We start from the raw sequence: 17,578 nt of genomic DNA on the forward strand, positions 1-17,578 counted from the left end.
GCTAATTACCACCTCTGTCACAGCGTTAGGTTGGCTGGAAGAAATCTCTTGCAGAGATAAGCCCGCCCTTGCTCACAATTTAGTATAACTGTCTTGTCTATTAATGTAATAAGTGCAATAAAGTATATATATATATATATAAATTACTTCATGCTTATCTTATCATCCTCCACTGATGCCTCGTCAGCATAAACCGTTAGCGCAGGCGGGAGCACCATTCCCGTATAATCCATAAAAAAAATTACATAAGATAAGAGGCATGACATCTCGAATCCTCTGAAATGGCAACGCATTAGTGGTACTGCGGTTGTCAAATACTACCGTGATACAGTTTATCCTCAGGTTGGCCGTCAGCTTGTTTGCATACCTATTACATAAAACATTACATACATTAACTATATCATTGATATTATTATAATACTTAATAAAAATTACAAAACTTATCGAAATAAGCGTCAATATTTATTACCAAAACGTATTCTGTTCAGTTTATTGCTACTTCAGTTGCGAGGAACTGGCAAGAAACACTGCGCGTACAATACGCTTGTAATACTACTGACATCAATCACACGTCGCCGACCCTTGTGACAATGATCTTGATTTACAGTAGGTACCAACTAAATTTACTGCTACATCTCTTTTCAGGCTAGAACACTATATGCAAGTAAGCAGTTTGACGGTAGAATTAATAGGTTCCATATGCTTAAGGTTTAATACATTGTTTTTGGGAAATCAGCATTCGATATTCAAATATAAATTGAGAACATTTGAATAGAGAATGAAACTAATTTATATTCATTTATTATGTACTACAGTAACATGTCGGGAAATAACTTATGTGTTTAGAAATCTAAATAGATTCCTTTTCTCCAAAATTGAAACGAGAAAATTTCATATTATTTCGCTTGTTGTATGTGTAATTTTCTTTTGTACCTACTCAAAGTACATTAATTATCCTCAGTGTATACTAAGTAAATAAAAAATATACACAATGTGTCAATTGTTTTTAAAGAATTAAAACCGAGTTCAACAATCGAGCCATTTAAAATGACGGCTGGAACTTGACAGAAAAATAAATGTCGTAAATAAAGTCGTACTTACATTTCATTTGACGTCTTGTATTCGTCTACATTTTTTGTATACTACGATGGTGACAAAGAAGCATACGGCCCATCTGATGGTAAATGGTAGACTAGTAGCATAAATTTGAAGACGCCGTCTATTCATAATTATACGACAACAGTAAGTATAGACGGCTTCGTAGTGTAGAGGTTTAGGAAGTAAAGCGATATTTACTTCCGGTGGGTGTGGGTTCGATTCCTAATACGGTGTAAACACCTGTAGGTATGCGTAAGTATGATAATTTGTATCGGTCTGTGTGTTTTCTATATATAGACCGTATACATTTAAAAATAAATCTATGGATTTATATCAGCTATCTAGTACCCATAAGACAAGCTTGCTCTGATTAGCTTGGGACTAAATAGCGTTGTGTGAATTGTACTGAGATAAAAAAAAGTATAGTACCTTAGTATACGATGCTTGGCGTTCTAATTTACAAATTAATTAATAAAATTGCGTGTGGTTTTGATAGCGTGTTGAAAATATTCACAAAATGAATTATTACAGCCGTTAGAAGTATCATTTTCTCTTAGTCTTAGTCGAAATTTTCACAAAATAATAGGTTCTTAAATAAATATATGTGAAAATTTCGACTATTGTTCTAATCCTTTTTACGTGACACCTTAACACACAAACAGATAGATTTTCACTCTTCATTATTTTACAATTTTAGTAAAAATTATGAAGTATTACACCAAGAACTTTATTATTAACGTTAAACAAAAAAAATTAAGTGCAATGACCGACGATGAAGTTTCTGTATTTTAACCTTCGAAGGTTACATTCCGTGAACTCACTACGTGGATATTATACCTACTTATATAGTCGGTTGAAAACATTTAAGAAACAAAAAGGCTAAATAATTGACTTTCTTCAAGTTTAGTCATTTTTCTATTTGTGACAGTTAATTTTTTTATTCAATTTTCACTAAAATTATAAACTTAAACCATTTGATAATACATCAATATCAGTAACAGTCATGTGATTTAGCTTTATTTTTGTATAGAATAAATATACAAAGAACTTTTTTTTATGTACTTAAAATGGCAAACAATCTTACGACCTAATGGAAATAGGTATCCACCTCGCCTATATGCATTATATCATCTTGAACATCCACGTTGTCAAGAGACGAAGATATTATATTTTGAGACCCATGATGTGTCAATAATATATCTGTACCGTGTAATTTAACTGCCATTGTGAACGAAGGACTGTTATATTGGACCGGTAGATATAATTATGCAAACACGAGTTTTAGGAAGCAATAATATAATATTATGTACAAATGTATAACAGTTAGCAGAACAAAAATGACAATGACATATATATTTTTCTATATAAAATAATAGACAAAATACATAAATAATATACAAAGAGTAGGTACGTCGTGCACAGCCATGTCTCACCTACCAAACCAGAACACTACTTACAATGCAAGCTAATTGACTGCATAAATAGATAAAATGTGGAAGAGTTTGTACAAAGTTTGTTACACAAAGTACAAAGCTAACATTTTAGTTAGTTATCTTAAATAAAATATATCTTTTAAGATAAACATATAAGATTTTTAAAACTTCAGGCAGAATTGATGACAATCTAGTTAGGCAAAATCAAAATTTCCACTGAAACAGGAAAATAAAAGGACGAAACTTTGACATACAGTTTAATACCTATGTCAGTAACAAATTTAATACATATAAGGAAAATATTTACATATTCGCATATTAAAATTGATATGTACCTACCGTTTTATTATTAGAGGTGTGAATACATTATTGCACAGTTGCTAGGCAGTGTTATAGGTACCTACTTAGTTTAATTAGGATTTTTCCTTTCATAAACAAAATGTTATTTATAATTTTACATCAGTCATGATTATTAAGAATTTGCTATGGACTTGTGTAGATCGCGAATGAACTTGTTCGGAAGAGCGTTCTCAAAGACGAATTACGCGTTCGCAAATCATTAAGTATATCTTTAGTTCATTTGATAAAATACATTAAGTCTTGATACATAACACAAGACCACATATTTGCAGCAAAATAGAATAGAATATGTTTATTGAAATATACTTAATATAAAGACGTTTGAACAGTTACATACTTTTTTTCAACACTGTCGTTAATTTGGAAAACAGCTCGTCTCTTTTTAATTATTATTTATTTTAATTCGGATTATTGTGTTAGTAAAATCCTTATTGTGTTAGTAAAAACTTATAAAACTATGTTAGTAACATATAATATACAGATACAGAGATACATTTAATTCATATATATGTGTCCACGTCCAGAAGCACTGGGTCCACAATGCAACGATATCCAGTGCGGACAATCAGGTATACTCGCAACAGTTGTTAGGATGCTATTTATGCTCCCCCGAATTCTAGACATCAGTGATGCAGCTCTTTTACGCATTATGGCTTGAGTTTTTAATTAATGTTGTTCAGAATTACATATTTAGAATTTTGTATGAAAACAAACGACCTAATGGCAAAATTGACAAAGTTACTTTTTAACGACTATGCGGCTTCATAAAATTTGACGAGAAGATATGAAGAGGACGTTAAAGACGATCGATTAATTAAAAAATAGCTGACGAACTCTCATAGAGATTTTTTTATAAATTATTATATCTTCTTAAAGCAGAAATAAATACACAGTATAAAATAAGTCTGTACGCTTAGATATTTTAAATTACGTACCGGAGTTTAATGCAGTTTCCAGCAATAGTTAGTACAGTTTAGAATAGTCATATTTCTAGAACTCCTTTGGAATGCAGATTCATGACAAGAAGAATTAGAAAGAAACTTGCGTGTTGATCTGTAAATGTTGTTCAGTATTATATTTTTAAGATTTCGTATAAATGGTACCAAAGACGTGGTCTATACATCCATAAGATCATGTATTTTGGCGACCAATTACAACCAGATGGACCCTCAGCTTGTTTACCATTACTATATAATATTATCAAATCTGTGCCATTCCTATTACATCTATCTTTATGTCAATTTTCATTAAAATCCGTATAGCCGATTGATTGTTAAGAGATATTAAACATGTGGGCAAACAAAAACGCACTATCGTATTTATAATATTACTAGATGTGTTACAAAAAACAGTTACCTACCAATTGAATTTTACTGCACTACTATCTTACTAATGGTATTGTATTTAATAAATAAATTTATGAATGAAACATCAAAATCTATATCTATAAAAAGTGGTAATATTGCCTATATTTACCATTTACCATTGCCTATATGAGTTGTCAAACAAGGTGGATTATCAGTTTATTTAGCATACCAATTACATAAAAAAACTCAATATTCATATTAAGGGCCTTATTATGAATATTGAGTGCATTGTTTCGTGAACGAGCCTGGAACCTTCTACACTTGCAACCGCAGTGCATCGGTCGGACGCGGTTGAGTTTCGTCATACTTTCTCGCAATTCGTATTGGGTGGATATTATTGCATAGAACGTATAATAGGCAGCCGGTTGACCTTACTCATTTATTATTGAGCTATTTGTTTTGTTCGACATTTTCATTTTTACGGAATTTGTGAATAAATTAAATGCTGACAAACATCTAGATGATATTAAGTATGTAATAAAACCGTAAACAAGTAGCGACTGTAAACAGTTACAATTAAATTTTGTTTTTTTTTAACAAAATTTAATTGTAACAGTTTACACGTTTAACAGTTAACGTAAATATATTTACTTTTTATACTTGGAACTTTTTTGACCGCGGTCAATATATAGTTTTGTTTTGTTTTTTCGACTAAATTGCACTAGCCCTGTTCACGGCCTCACTAAATCGCGAAACAGGTAAATACCTTTAACCATAAAATAATTCGTGTCAAACCCCGTATTATATATACGTCTTTCAACACGAACATTTTCTTGTGTATGCATTTGTGTGCGGACTTTCCTTAAGTGTCAGTTTCTTAAACAAGCATATGGCATGCAATTTCGCTTATAATTTCTTTTTAAAAAGTGATGTAATTCTAAAAATATAGACATTTGAGTTGTTATTCAACTTGGATTGAACTCGAAGAAGCACACGCACACCATACACACCCAGGCAGTATTTGTTACACAAAAACTGAATAGCTGTAGAAGTAGGTAGTAGAAATGGTTTTTATTCCTATGTTGCTTACATAAGCAATATAGGAATAAACACCATTTCTATTCAAAAATAATTGAAATGTATGGTCTATGGTCTATCTATGGTCACTTCTGGTGTCAACATAGTGTATTGTTAAAGGAATATGTATTAATTCTGTTGTACCTAATAAGATATATAAATATAATAAATAAAGAGTAGATTCTTCGTTTTTATTTTCGCAGGTACCTACGTGATGCACTCGGCGAATAATATATCTACCAAGATACCTCCAGCTATAATCTCCAAGAAAATTGTGAAGAATATATCATTGTATATTTTGTAAGAACCTGTATAGTATAAAAGAGTACGTTGAACCTTATTATATTAAATAATTTATGTACACCTTATATTCCTAAGTATATTATAAAAACCAATTGATGTTCGTTAGTCTCAATAATACTTAAAAAAGACTTGAGTAATTTCAATATATTTTTTTCATTTTATTCGTTATAATAAGGGAATGGTTTATAATGTAAAAAGATCATTGTAATTCAGCTAAACAACTAAACATTTTAGTTTTAGTTTGGAAAATTATTATAAATTGATAATTTTGATCGACATTTCGAATGATGTGTGAAATTCTGTAATTTCTTTTTAAATGGTTGTTATTTTCTTTTTTCTTTACTTATATTGTTTAAATTAATATTTAGGTTGTGGCCAGTCCTAAATATTAATTTAAATTAATTGGAATTTTAAGATTGATGTGAAATGATAATAATCATTTATCAATAGTTTTAATAGGTATATTTTATGTGGGTGATACAAAGTTCTGCGGGTCATCTATGTATATGTGTTATTTACGTCAATATTTCTTACGTAATAGCAACGGCAAACTGGCTGAAAAATTATATTGAAAAAGGCACTTGATAAAAACAGTAGGTACCATTCAAACTAATGTTAGGTATTTTAATGGAAAGAGGAATTAATTAGTTTTATAATGCAAGACACGTATAAATTGAGGTATCTATTTGTTAACTAATACTTGAATACTATCGAGTGTCCGTACAATTTCATGACCTATATATTATTATTCGTAAACTTCAATATTTAGACATAATGACTACTATATACTATTTTTTTACTTAGGGAATGTCACTGCATATCTTTCGTACATGCCTTTATAATGACCTAGTAACGACACTAATGTATTATGTAATGTTAAGATTTATGTAACGAAAACAGCATAAACGCAAATTGTAGTAATACACTTAGAAATATAATAAGTTAATTAATTCTAGAAATTCTGAAAGTGAAAACAAATGGCAGGTAGATATAGACAATAGATTGTCTAGAAAAAGAAACCAAAAAGCATCTCGTTATAAAACTATCTCTCGTAAATCTAACGAAATATCAAGACGATTTTTAAATTTAGTAGAAAGTAACTAAACCTAACTAGTTTCTACCTGCAATATCGGCCGGATATATTTAATAACTTAAATTTTAAAGCAGCGTATGTCCTTCTCTAACTCAAATACTATGTCTACAGTAGGTACTATATATGCTAAACATGACAATTAGTTGAATCGCCCGCTTTCTCCATCTCGCAATTGATAAAGCATTCCATCAGTCTACCAAACCTACATATATCTATACATATAAATAAAATTAGTGTCTGTTTGTAATATTGAAATAATCGTTTTTTACTACATGCATATGAATATAAATATGGTACATACACCAAAATAAGATTTTTTTCAATTTGTGTATGTCTGTTTGTTCCGGGTAACCCTGAAATGGCTGAACTGATTTTGACGGGACTTTTTTGGCAGGTAGCTGACGTAATAAGGCCTAATTTACACTTAGGCTACTTTTATTTTAGAAATATAAAGTTAAATTCCACGCGGCCGAAGTCACGGGTACAGCTAGTACCTATATTATATAATTAAATTAATTAATATTGTTTATTGTATAACTAAATATAGTAATAGGTAGATACTAATAGCTAAAGCATAGCTAAATGCCAAATATATTTTTTTAAATGTAGGTACTTGTATATTTTAATACACCTAGGTAGTAAAATAGTTTATAAATATAGATGATATATTAATTAAATAAATATAAAACCAAAACTATAATGTTCTTATGAAGCCATGTATACAAAGCTTTAATAAATATAAAGAATTAAATTTTAGATCAATCAATACCAATTATATTTATACTTATCGTAATAAAGATATTAAAATATTTTTTTTTTATTTCATTAACCGATAATAAATAATATACCTGTTTATTTCTGAATAAAACGAAATCTGTGGAAAAAGAATGAATAATGTAATAATCCTGGACAATTCGCACAACGTCATCTAGTATCAAACTAAGCAGATTTTGTGTTATGGGTATGAAAAAACTTTTTTGTATATATAGTTAATATACATAGAAAACACCCAGACCAATACAAACAATCACACTGGTGAATAGATAAAAATGTTTGTACAGTGTTAGAAATTGAAAACGAAGCCGTCAAAATTCGAGTACTATTGTCTTTATCGACTTTCTATAATTAAATTTATATACATATATAATGTTAAAAACTCAGATCACATCGATTTTTGAGAAATTGGACCTAGAACTATCTGTGAATTGAATTGTAAAAAAAATAATTTACCTAAAGAATTCCCACCCCTAAAGTAAATAATTATTGTTACTTATCGCAGATTTCTTCGAAATTTAATCAGAATCATCTAGCTATAAAATATTATCGCATCTAGTCAGTTTGCATATCTACGTTATTGATGTCAATCACCGGACAATCGTACTACAGTTCTGTAGTCAGTTTACTGTCATTCTACGAAATATTACTGTCAAATCTAGTCATGCGGACGTCAATCAATAAAATCAAAACAAAACCCACATGGGTTTAGTGATCATAGATGCTTTTGTATTTTTAATTGTATTAACTATCCATTATTTAATATTCATTAAACTAAAGTTTTTGATATACAATAATAGAGTTATATATATGTAGAAAAAATGTTAAAACCTAAGAAGTTGGGAGATGATCTCCCTGGGTTTGAAGTACCATCAGGCGAAGGAGACACGCAGAATGAACAGTCTAATATTAAGAAGAAAAAGAAGAGTTCAGGTGGTTTCCAATCTATGGGTCTTAGTTTTCATGTTATTAAGGGCATAACTAAGCGAGGGTATAAACAACCAACACCTATTCAACGTAAGGTAATTTCAACATAACCTCAATTATCATTTATACGAAGAATAATATTTATTAATAATATATTCCACACTGAATAAAAAAATACATAAGACGAATATAATTCTAAGACTTTCTTCCAGCATTCAATGGAAAGCCGAAAAATTTATGAATGAAATTAAAATTTATAATATAGCCAATAAAACACAATAAAATGTATATTTATTACTCAGACATTTACTATGGAAGAAATAAAATACATTTGTTAAAGGGAACACAAATTTCTCTAAATCTTTTTATTTTATTTTTAGCAAAAGGAATGTATAAAAATTTAATTGTTTATATAGTATTTTATGTCATGTTTCATAAACATTAGACATGTTTGTTTTAACATAAAAAATATTTCTTAAAAAGAACTTACTAGAATAAAATCTTTTCATGTATTTCTTATTATTATATCTAATTATGAGCTGATAACATTGTGTGTGTGTAACAAAATAAGTGATTTATAAAATTCATCACTATTACTCTGTAATTGACTAGTCAATTAAGTAATAAGTATGGTCAATATGTCTTAAGGAGGCTTTCCTTAAGTTCTAAAACTTCACATATTTTTATTAATTGTAATGTTAAAAATTAACATGCTGTAAGGTTTATTTGAAATTAAGACTTCGAACAATATTCTTGATAAAAATATGAGTTATATTATAATATGAATGTTTATCAATTCTCAGACAATTCCACTGGCATTAGAAGGCAAAGATGTGGTTGCCATGGCACGGACAGGATCAGGCAAGACAGCATGCTTTGTGCTACCAATATTGGATAAACTCATAGCACCAGCTAACAAACCTTTGCCAGGGAAGAATTTCAGGGCTCTTATTCTGTCCCCGACTAGAGAATTGGCATTACAGGTAATACTATGGACAATAAACAGTTTATTGATGGAAAAACATATAGATGACCTTGTTCTAAATATAAATTTAATTATTTTTCAGACTTTAAGATTTGTTAGAGAACTAGGCAAATTTACAGGGCTCACGTCAGCAGCGATCCTTGGAGGAGAGTCCATTGAACAACAATTCAGTGTTATGTCAGGAAAATCTCCTGATATTGTTGTGGCCACACCGGGGCGATTCCTTCACATATGCATCGAAATGAGTCTTAAATTGGATAACATAAGTAAGATAAATTATTTATACTATTACTGTAATTAGTACTTTCTGTTGAAATTTCTCAATTAATGGTTTTACTAATTTGAATGAGATATTGTCATGCCACATCCTAAAACTTTGAATAATATGTATTAAATAATACTAATTATATCAAATTATATTTGAGATTACTTCTTTTTTTAAACTTGTAAAATGCAATGTTTTTAAGCAATTGTATGCTTTTGAACTACTGTGGTAAAATAGTATTACTTTTATATTATTTTATTTTATTTACTTTCTAATGGTTGTATTTGATCCCTACAGTACACAAGTATTTGTCTAGTTTAGATGTTTCTCTATGTATTTAAAAATTATTGTTATCATAATAAATTAGACTATAGATTTAGGAAATTATCACTAATTATTTCAATATTTGTCCATGCTCATTTGCAATAATATTTATAACATGCAAATGTTGAAAATGTTGAAAATGAACATTAACTTAATAATGAAATGATTACTTTACAGATGTTGTGGTATTCGACGAGGCTGACCGCCTCTTTGAGCTTGGCTTTGGCGAGCAACTAAGAGAAATTGTCGCCCGTTTGCCTTCCAACCGTCAAACGCTATTATTTTCGGCGACATTACCAAAAATGCTTGTGGAATTTGCTAGAGCAGGTCTATCGGATCCGGTGCTAATCAGATTAGATGTAGATTGGAAGCTGCCGTCAACATTATGGCTTGGTTGGTTGTATGTGAGGGCAGAATTGAAGACGGCCGCATTATTATTGTTGCTGGATAGGGTGTTGACACCTCAAACACCTCAAGCTGTTGTATTTGCTGCTACCAAGCATCATGTGGAATACTTAAATTTAGTAAGTTGTATATTTTATTGTTTAACACAAATAGACTGTTATAAAGTGTGTGCTTTTCTCATGTAGTGAAATGTATGTATGTAGTGTAGTCTGAAAGAAATTGTTTGGCAATAAGACCATCATATTACACTACACCAAAAATAATTAAAATACTAAAGATATGTTACTATTTTAATTATTGTTTATATTTAGTGTAATATAGAGTATAAAAAAAATACTGTACTGTAACATTCGTTTAGCACTACAGTAGGGCTCCTAAATATTATTTTACTCCAACTTTTTCAATTATATATTCAGATATTGCAAAGAGCTGGTATATCATCAACATACGCATACTCCGGACTTGATCCCTCGGCCCGTAAGATTGCACTTGGCCGTTTCACAAACAAGAAATGCTCCGTTCTTCTAGTTACCGACGTAGCCGCTAGAGGGCTTGATTTGCCGGCACTTGATACTGTAATCAATTATAATTTCCCGGCGACTCCTAAGTTGTTTGTACACAGAGTGGGTTAGTATTATATAATCATTTCATTTAAATAATTTTAATATAAACTCTAGACAATTCTCTCTCTCTCTCTTATGAATGTATGTCTAATAATAATAATCTCAGGAAAATTGACACAACGCCATCTAGACCCAAGTTAAGCTAGCTAAAGCTTGTGTTATGGGCATTAGATAACTGATACAAATTCTTTTTTTTCGTAAATACATATATATTATACATTGAAAACACCCAGGCCGATACAAACAATCATACTCATAAATACAAATGTTTGTGCCGTGCTAGGATCCAACCCGCGACAATCGGAATTAAGGCGGCGTGCTAAACCCTTAGACCGTCGATAAAGTCAATAATAAAGTAAAAGAAACCCTATTATTAAAAAAATATATATTGAATTGACTGTTTGTAACCAGCTATGGGTGGAAGGGGATTTTTACTAATATGGACTAACAACCCCAATTTCTTATAAATTACTATGTCAGATTGACCACCACGCGGTTCGTATTGTCGTAGTTCGTATATTCAGTAAGCATCGTGATATTCATTACATTCTCCACTGGTGCCCCGCCAGCAAAAACCGTTAGCGCAAGTGAGTGCACTATTACATGATCATCCATAAAAAACTGAAACCATTGTCATTATACACAGGGCGCAGTGCGCGTGCAGGCCGTGCGGGCCGCGCTTGGTCGCTGCTGGCGGCCGCCGACCTCGCTCACCTGCTCGACCTGCAGCTGTTCCTCGGCGCGGAACTACTCTCGCCAGCACAGGTATTTCCGAGGCAGAATTTTCAGAAGTCACATGATTAATCTTAGATGATTTTAGATTTTATGTTAAATTATAATAAATATAGCTTGTTATTCCAAATGGGAATATTGCCGAACATGTCCGCATTTCATTTGATGATCTAAACCCAACGTGTAATACTACCGTCTCTAGAATTAATTTGGTTTCTTATCGGTATTTCCATCATAAGAGATATAAATTGCCACACAAAGTTTTTTAGTCGCTCTTTAGGATGAATATTATAAAAATTGTCTACTTCGTTTATAGGTGACGGAAAAAGGTCTCACCTGTCCTAGTGGCGTATGGGGTATCATGCCGACCAGCCAGTTAGAGCTTCGGCACCAGGATGTGATGAGCTGGGAGAGGAATTACTCAGAAATTGTAAGTAATGTTCCCGTATATAACATAGTAACCATATTACGTTAAAGATTCTAAGTTAAAAAAAAGAGGCGCTAAACCCATATAATATGTCGATCATAATTTTAAAAATATCCCGTTATATGGACAATAAATAGATGAATAACTTACTTAATACAGGTATACGCTACACTGACTCGTGTATGGTAGCACCATTGAAAACCAACGTTGTAGTAGAACTTAGTTATGCTACAAAGTAAATAATGAGTGGGAGTCACTTTCATTGTCACTGGGTGTTTTAGCTTAGAAGTTAAATAAAATTGGGTATTCTGTCGGAATTTGAGCAACCATAGAACGTAACGCAATGAAATAGAATATATATTATACAAAACAATACCTAATTCGATAAAACATACGTATTAATTTTACAATTCTTAATGTAATACCAGGAAGAGGCAGCTAGAACCTGTTCCCGAGGGTTACAGCAGTACGTGAAGTGGCGGGAAGCGGCCTCGGCCGAAGCCAATAAGCGCGCCAAAACTATCACGCCCCCCGCTTTAACGCATCCGTTTCTGCTTGAGGACAGCGGGGACGATGCGAACAAACTAGTTGAACAAATCAAGAATTATACTCCTAAAGGGGTGAGTTACTATGTATAGTGTGAAAGCTTTACTAATATAAAATATTAGTATCTTTATCGAATTACATCAAGGATAATTTCAGTACTATAATAATATTTTTGTGTTATTTATTATATTCATTCATTGGCCTTCTTAATAGGTAAATCTTCTCATTTCATAATTATTTTATTGTTTCAGACTATCTTAGAATTAGCTGCAAAGAATGATTCTCCCATGTATTTGGCAATGAAAGCAAAAAAACATGCTCATGGTAAAATGGTGCAAAAAACTAGAGACAACAAAAAATTACTGGTATGTTGACAGTGCTTCTCTGTCATATTCTATTATTTAGAAATACATGGAATAACCATAACCCAAGGAAAACAGAGTTAATGCTGGAAATAATGAGGCTATCAGAATACCTCTCTTCAATATGTGCAATGATAGAATGATGAAAACAGTACTGATTTCATCACCCATGTATATGTCTATACTAATATTAAAGAGGTAAAGGTTGTGAGCTTGTATGGTATAATCTCTGAATCTACTGAACCTATTTAAAGAATTCTTGTAACTGGTTCGTTAACCTATTTATAGAAAAAGGTTTTATCACACCACACCACGACCAATAGCAGCGGATCTGTAATGAAAATGTTGCAATAACGGCAAAAATGTGGAGCATACGAAGTCGTGTGGGCCAGCTAGTATATTAACTAATAATTATATTGATTTTTTAGGCTGAAGGAATACTAGTTGAGAATATTGAACCAAATAGAAAGAAAAAGAAGGAGGTTATTCGTGATGAGAATTACATTCCTCATCAAGCAAGTGACCAACATACTGAAGCGGGGTAAGTTCAGGAGTGAGTCTAGTGTGTAGTGATTTCCGTAGTGACAGCATACAAAAAAATGCTAGAGAGTGTATTATTAATCTAAAAGAATAAATCTCATTCGGCCATTCTCTGTGGACACCAAATATCTGTGATGTGCTATGAACTCACTACCATCTTTCATATGTAGCACGTAATCACTACCCATTTTTAAGAACGCTGTAAAATCACATTATCTCTCCAATAAATATTCTTTCTGCTGTCCTTTCTTACTGCAATAAAGAGTAATAAATAAATATCGGAGTTCAGTAATGCAACATTGTGTTGTTATTCTCCGGCAGTATGGCAGTAAACTTCAACGTGGGTGCAGCAGCGGCTGAGTTGCAGCTGGGCGCCGACTGCGGGCAGGCGGCCCGGGCCGCGCGCTCGCAGCTGCGGTGGGACCGGAAGCGGAAGAAGATGGTGCACGTCGACCCTGTACGTTCTGATATGTTATATTCTAACGACTTACATTAATATTGATAAACAGCATAAATATTATTAGTTATAACAACAAAACTTTCAGCAATGGGGACTGATAATTGTACGTACATTCTGACATGCTTACCATTATGTTGCAACATGCAATGGTTGAAAATTGATCCGACGATCAATTATTGATGGACAACATAAATATTATTAGTTGTTGTTATAACAAAACCCTCAGCAACGGTGCCAGCCAATATTTTTCGGTACTGCAAATATAATCGCTTCTTGTTATATTCAATTTTATATTATGGACTATCCAGGAATTATGTATACTCATTTCCCCCACTCTCACACACAGATGGTCACAGATATTAGTTAAATTTAGTGTTTTAATCTAAAATTATCTTAAATTTTAAACGTGATGTCACTAAATCTTTTCCTAAATGGGAGGGGTTCTAGATTTCATTTTTTTTACACGAAATTCATTCATTCATTGTCTGTTATACTGTATGACATAATTTATGGATAACCCATATGGAATTATGGTTATAGGATGGTGGTCGAAAGATGATCCGCACTGAGAGCGGCGGGCGTGTGCCGGCTAGCTTCCGTAGCGGACGCTATGACGACTGGCGACGCAGAAATGCAGCGCCTGACGCTGATGGCGATGACGACGATGCACCGGCACAAGCTAACAGAAAGAAACCAGGTGACGAATATTGACTTTCATATTGCAATAAAAGTAATCGTAGAAATCTTATTTCTTATCTTAATCTTAATAATATTATAAACGCGAGATTGTGAGTATGGTTGAATGTTTGGTACTCTGACACGCAAAAACTACTAAACGGATTTTGATGAAACTTTACAGTAATATGCAATATAAAAAATGCTTTACAGCTTATATGTTATTCTGATGTATAACATCAACATTTACTGCGGGTGAAACCACGGCCACAGCTAGTATATAGTAGTATATAATATAAATACCAAAGCTTCATTAATTTCTTACATTTCTAATACCACAGTCAGAGGAGAATGGGATTGTTCGAAATGTGGATTAATGACTCCCTTGCTAACAATGTTCCATATCAGGTCGTACCTTTACACGTTTTCACCTGGAAAATATCGTAGTAATATGCCATTTGCCAAGATGGGCTAACCCTGACTTCATGTACATTTTGTCATTACAAACTAATATCAATAAGCAAACATTTGTTTTTATTACTTTTAGTGCCCAACGCAAAGAGGAATGTTATACTTATAAGTTTGGCAAGTGTTTGTGTCTGTATATGGCATAGCTCCTAAACTAATTGACCGGTTTTGATGCTGATTTTTCGTTTGAAAGCTGATGTGATGATGATTTTTAACTACATTTTATTTGTATTTTAATTCGAAACGATCACGTATACAAATATCAATCGATATTTCGGATTCATCAAAGATTTCTTTTTTTTACTGTTTCATACAAAAACTGAACTGATTACTTTCATGCATATATCCTATATTACTAATTCATATGGTGCTTTACTCAAATTCACAAGAGCAGAGCCTATGATTACTGTAATATAAAACGCGATAGTAATTGAAAACAGAAGTTGCAAAAGAGAAATACATTTATGTAATTGTGTCATATAAATTGTTTCATGACCATATATTATGCATTATTTCTAGAACAGTCAATATTACTCGCATGGAAAACTTTAGTTGTGTAATCAATTTGCGTGAAATATCTATGAATTGTATACCACAGACTGTAATTAAAATGGTAATAACTTAGGTATTAGATATAATTAAGGTTGTAAATAATAAATTTAAATGTATAATTAGATTTATTATAGATATGCAGTATAATAGCTGTTCCGGCAAACGTTGTTTTGCCATATAAATTTAAGTACTAATATCGCTATTTAGGGACTGATGATAGACGGATGTATGAAAATTTTAGGGTTGTGTGTATTTTTAATGTTCATAAAATAAAAAAAATAAAAAATGTAAGCAAAATATTTAAGGGTGACCTTATCAATTGAGGAGTATGAAAAATAGATGTTGGTCGATTCTCAAACCTGTCCGATATATACACAAAATTTAATAAGCGATAAAGCCGTTTCGGAGGTGTTTAATAACAAAAACCGTGACACGAGTATTTTATATATTAGAAATTTGTATATTTTTAATATTAATTATGCGTTTTAGTCGCAGTATATCCTGGTAGACAGTAAATAATGACTAGGTGAGAATAAATTCAACAGGAATAAACCGTTATTTACAGCTGGTCCGCGTTGGGATCAATATTACGTGGTACATTGCTAGAGAATGGGCCATTAATTCCCATTATTAACAATCCCTTCTCTCATACTAACCTATATTATATTTCTATGTTCACGATATTTCCCTGACAAGGTAAACAGATCTGAATATTCTACCTGATAAGGTAAATGGGCGTTACATAGAAATTGGATATCTGTAGCAAAGTTTATACATATAAGTGAACTTTATATAAAACTAGCTGTCCCGGCAAACGTTGTTTTGCCTTAAAATTAAAAAAGAGGGGTTTCGGGGTGGACTACCCCTAACATTTAGGGGGATGAAAAATAGATGTTGGACGATTCTCATACCTACTCAATACGCTCACAAAATTTCATGAGAATCGGTCAAGCCGTTTCGAAGGAGTATGGGAACGAAAACTGTGACACGAGAATTTTATATATAAGATTAACACTTTACTAGTTATAATACCCATTTAGTTAATCAATTATTATTGATGTTTACAGTCTCAGAGTTTCGACCACATTGGGTGAAGCACAACGAACGTGTCGCTAAGAAAAAATCGGAAGCATCCTCGAAAGAGTTTAGTGATAAACACAAGATCGTGAAGGAGCGCCTCCGTAGGGAAAAGATCAAGCAAAAACTTAAACACAAAATGAAGGGCAAGAAAAAGAAGAAGAAATAATGTGTATATTTTTTTTTATAAATGTTCGAATCTTAAATAGAACAATTACCTAATATTGAAATTTTATTGTCCCAAATAATGATCTGCAGTTGTATTATATAGACTGTTGTCTCATCTATTCTCATTCGAAACACTAGAAATGCAAGTTGATTATCGAACTTTGTTACATCTGTCAGTATTTATAGTTGTATAAATTGTAAATATTGCCAAAACTGCCTATTTATTTAATTAATTCTCAAATAAACAGACAGCTTAGTCAATAATTTTCTAATTATAAGATAATCCAGCTGCTTTTTAAACGATAAATGATAAATATAATTGTGTATAGGAATTAATAAAAGACAAACAAAAATCCTTATATATGTATATTTAAAAAATTAAGATAAACATTAGAGTACCTACTTACAATTATCTGTACACATTGATAAATATTTTTTTCTGAGGAAAAGTTTTAAAATATTGGACATCGGATTTAATAATAAGTATATTATATCCGGAATAATTATAACCATTATCATAAGCGAAAATGTATTTACAGATTTATTGGTTTTAACTAGTAAACATTATATGGATGTCAGTATATATAATTCCATATT

General features: G+C 31.6%; 1 protein-coding gene across 2 annotated transcripts; it reads left to right on the forward strand.

The window, feature by feature from the left end:
* Positions 1–8,143: 8,143 nt before the first annotated feature.
* On the forward strand, positions 8,144–17,020 carry LOC131855188 (ATP-dependent RNA helicase DDX54). 2 transcript variants are annotated; one of them, XM_059206431.1, is made up of 13 exons: positions 8,144–8,467; positions 9,176–9,355; positions 9,440–9,623; positions 10,124–10,470; positions 10,768–10,978; positions 11,621–11,739; positions 12,023–12,136; positions 12,562–12,753; positions 12,931–13,044; positions 13,470–13,582; positions 13,903–14,038; positions 14,582–14,738; positions 16,804–17,020. In XM_059206431.1, the coding sequence occupies exons 1-13, from the start codon at positions 8,267–8,269 to the stop codon at positions 16,980–16,982; spliced, it is 2,247 nt and encodes a 748-aa protein (XP_059062414.1). In that variant the 5' UTR covers positions 8,144–8,266; the 3' UTR covers positions 16,983–17,020. The 2 variants fall into 2 exon arrangements, with proteins under 2 accessions (XP_059062414.1, XP_059062415.1); XM_059206432.1 differs by having other exon boundaries at positions 8,144–8,378.
* Positions 17,021–17,578: the final 558 nt, after the last annotated feature.

The sequence above is a fragment of the Achroia grisella genome, unplaced genomic scaffold (assembly GCF_030625045.1).
Source record: "Achroia grisella isolate CSIRO2021 unplaced genomic scaffold, CSIRO_AGI_Agris_v1 utg1320, whole genome shotgun sequence".
Taxonomy (NCBI): domain Eukaryota; kingdom Metazoa; phylum Arthropoda; class Insecta; order Lepidoptera; family Pyralidae; genus Achroia; species Achroia grisella.

What these genes read in the sequence shown, in the direction of transcription:
- LOC131855188 (XM_059206431.1), top strand. Translation starts at nt 8,267, where the DNA reads ATGTTAAAACCTAAGAAGTTGGGAGATGATCTCCCTGGGTTTGAAGTA. An exon ending in CAACACCTATTCAACGTAAG is followed by an intron (nt 8,468 to 9,175) that starts GTAATTTCAACA and finishes ATCAATTCTCAG; the next exon opens with ACAATTCCACTGGCATTAGA. An exon ending in GACCAACATACTGAAGCGGG is followed by an intron (nt 13,583 to 13,902) that starts GTAAGTTCAGGA and finishes ATTCTCCGGCAG; the next exon opens with TATGGCAGTAAACTTCAACG.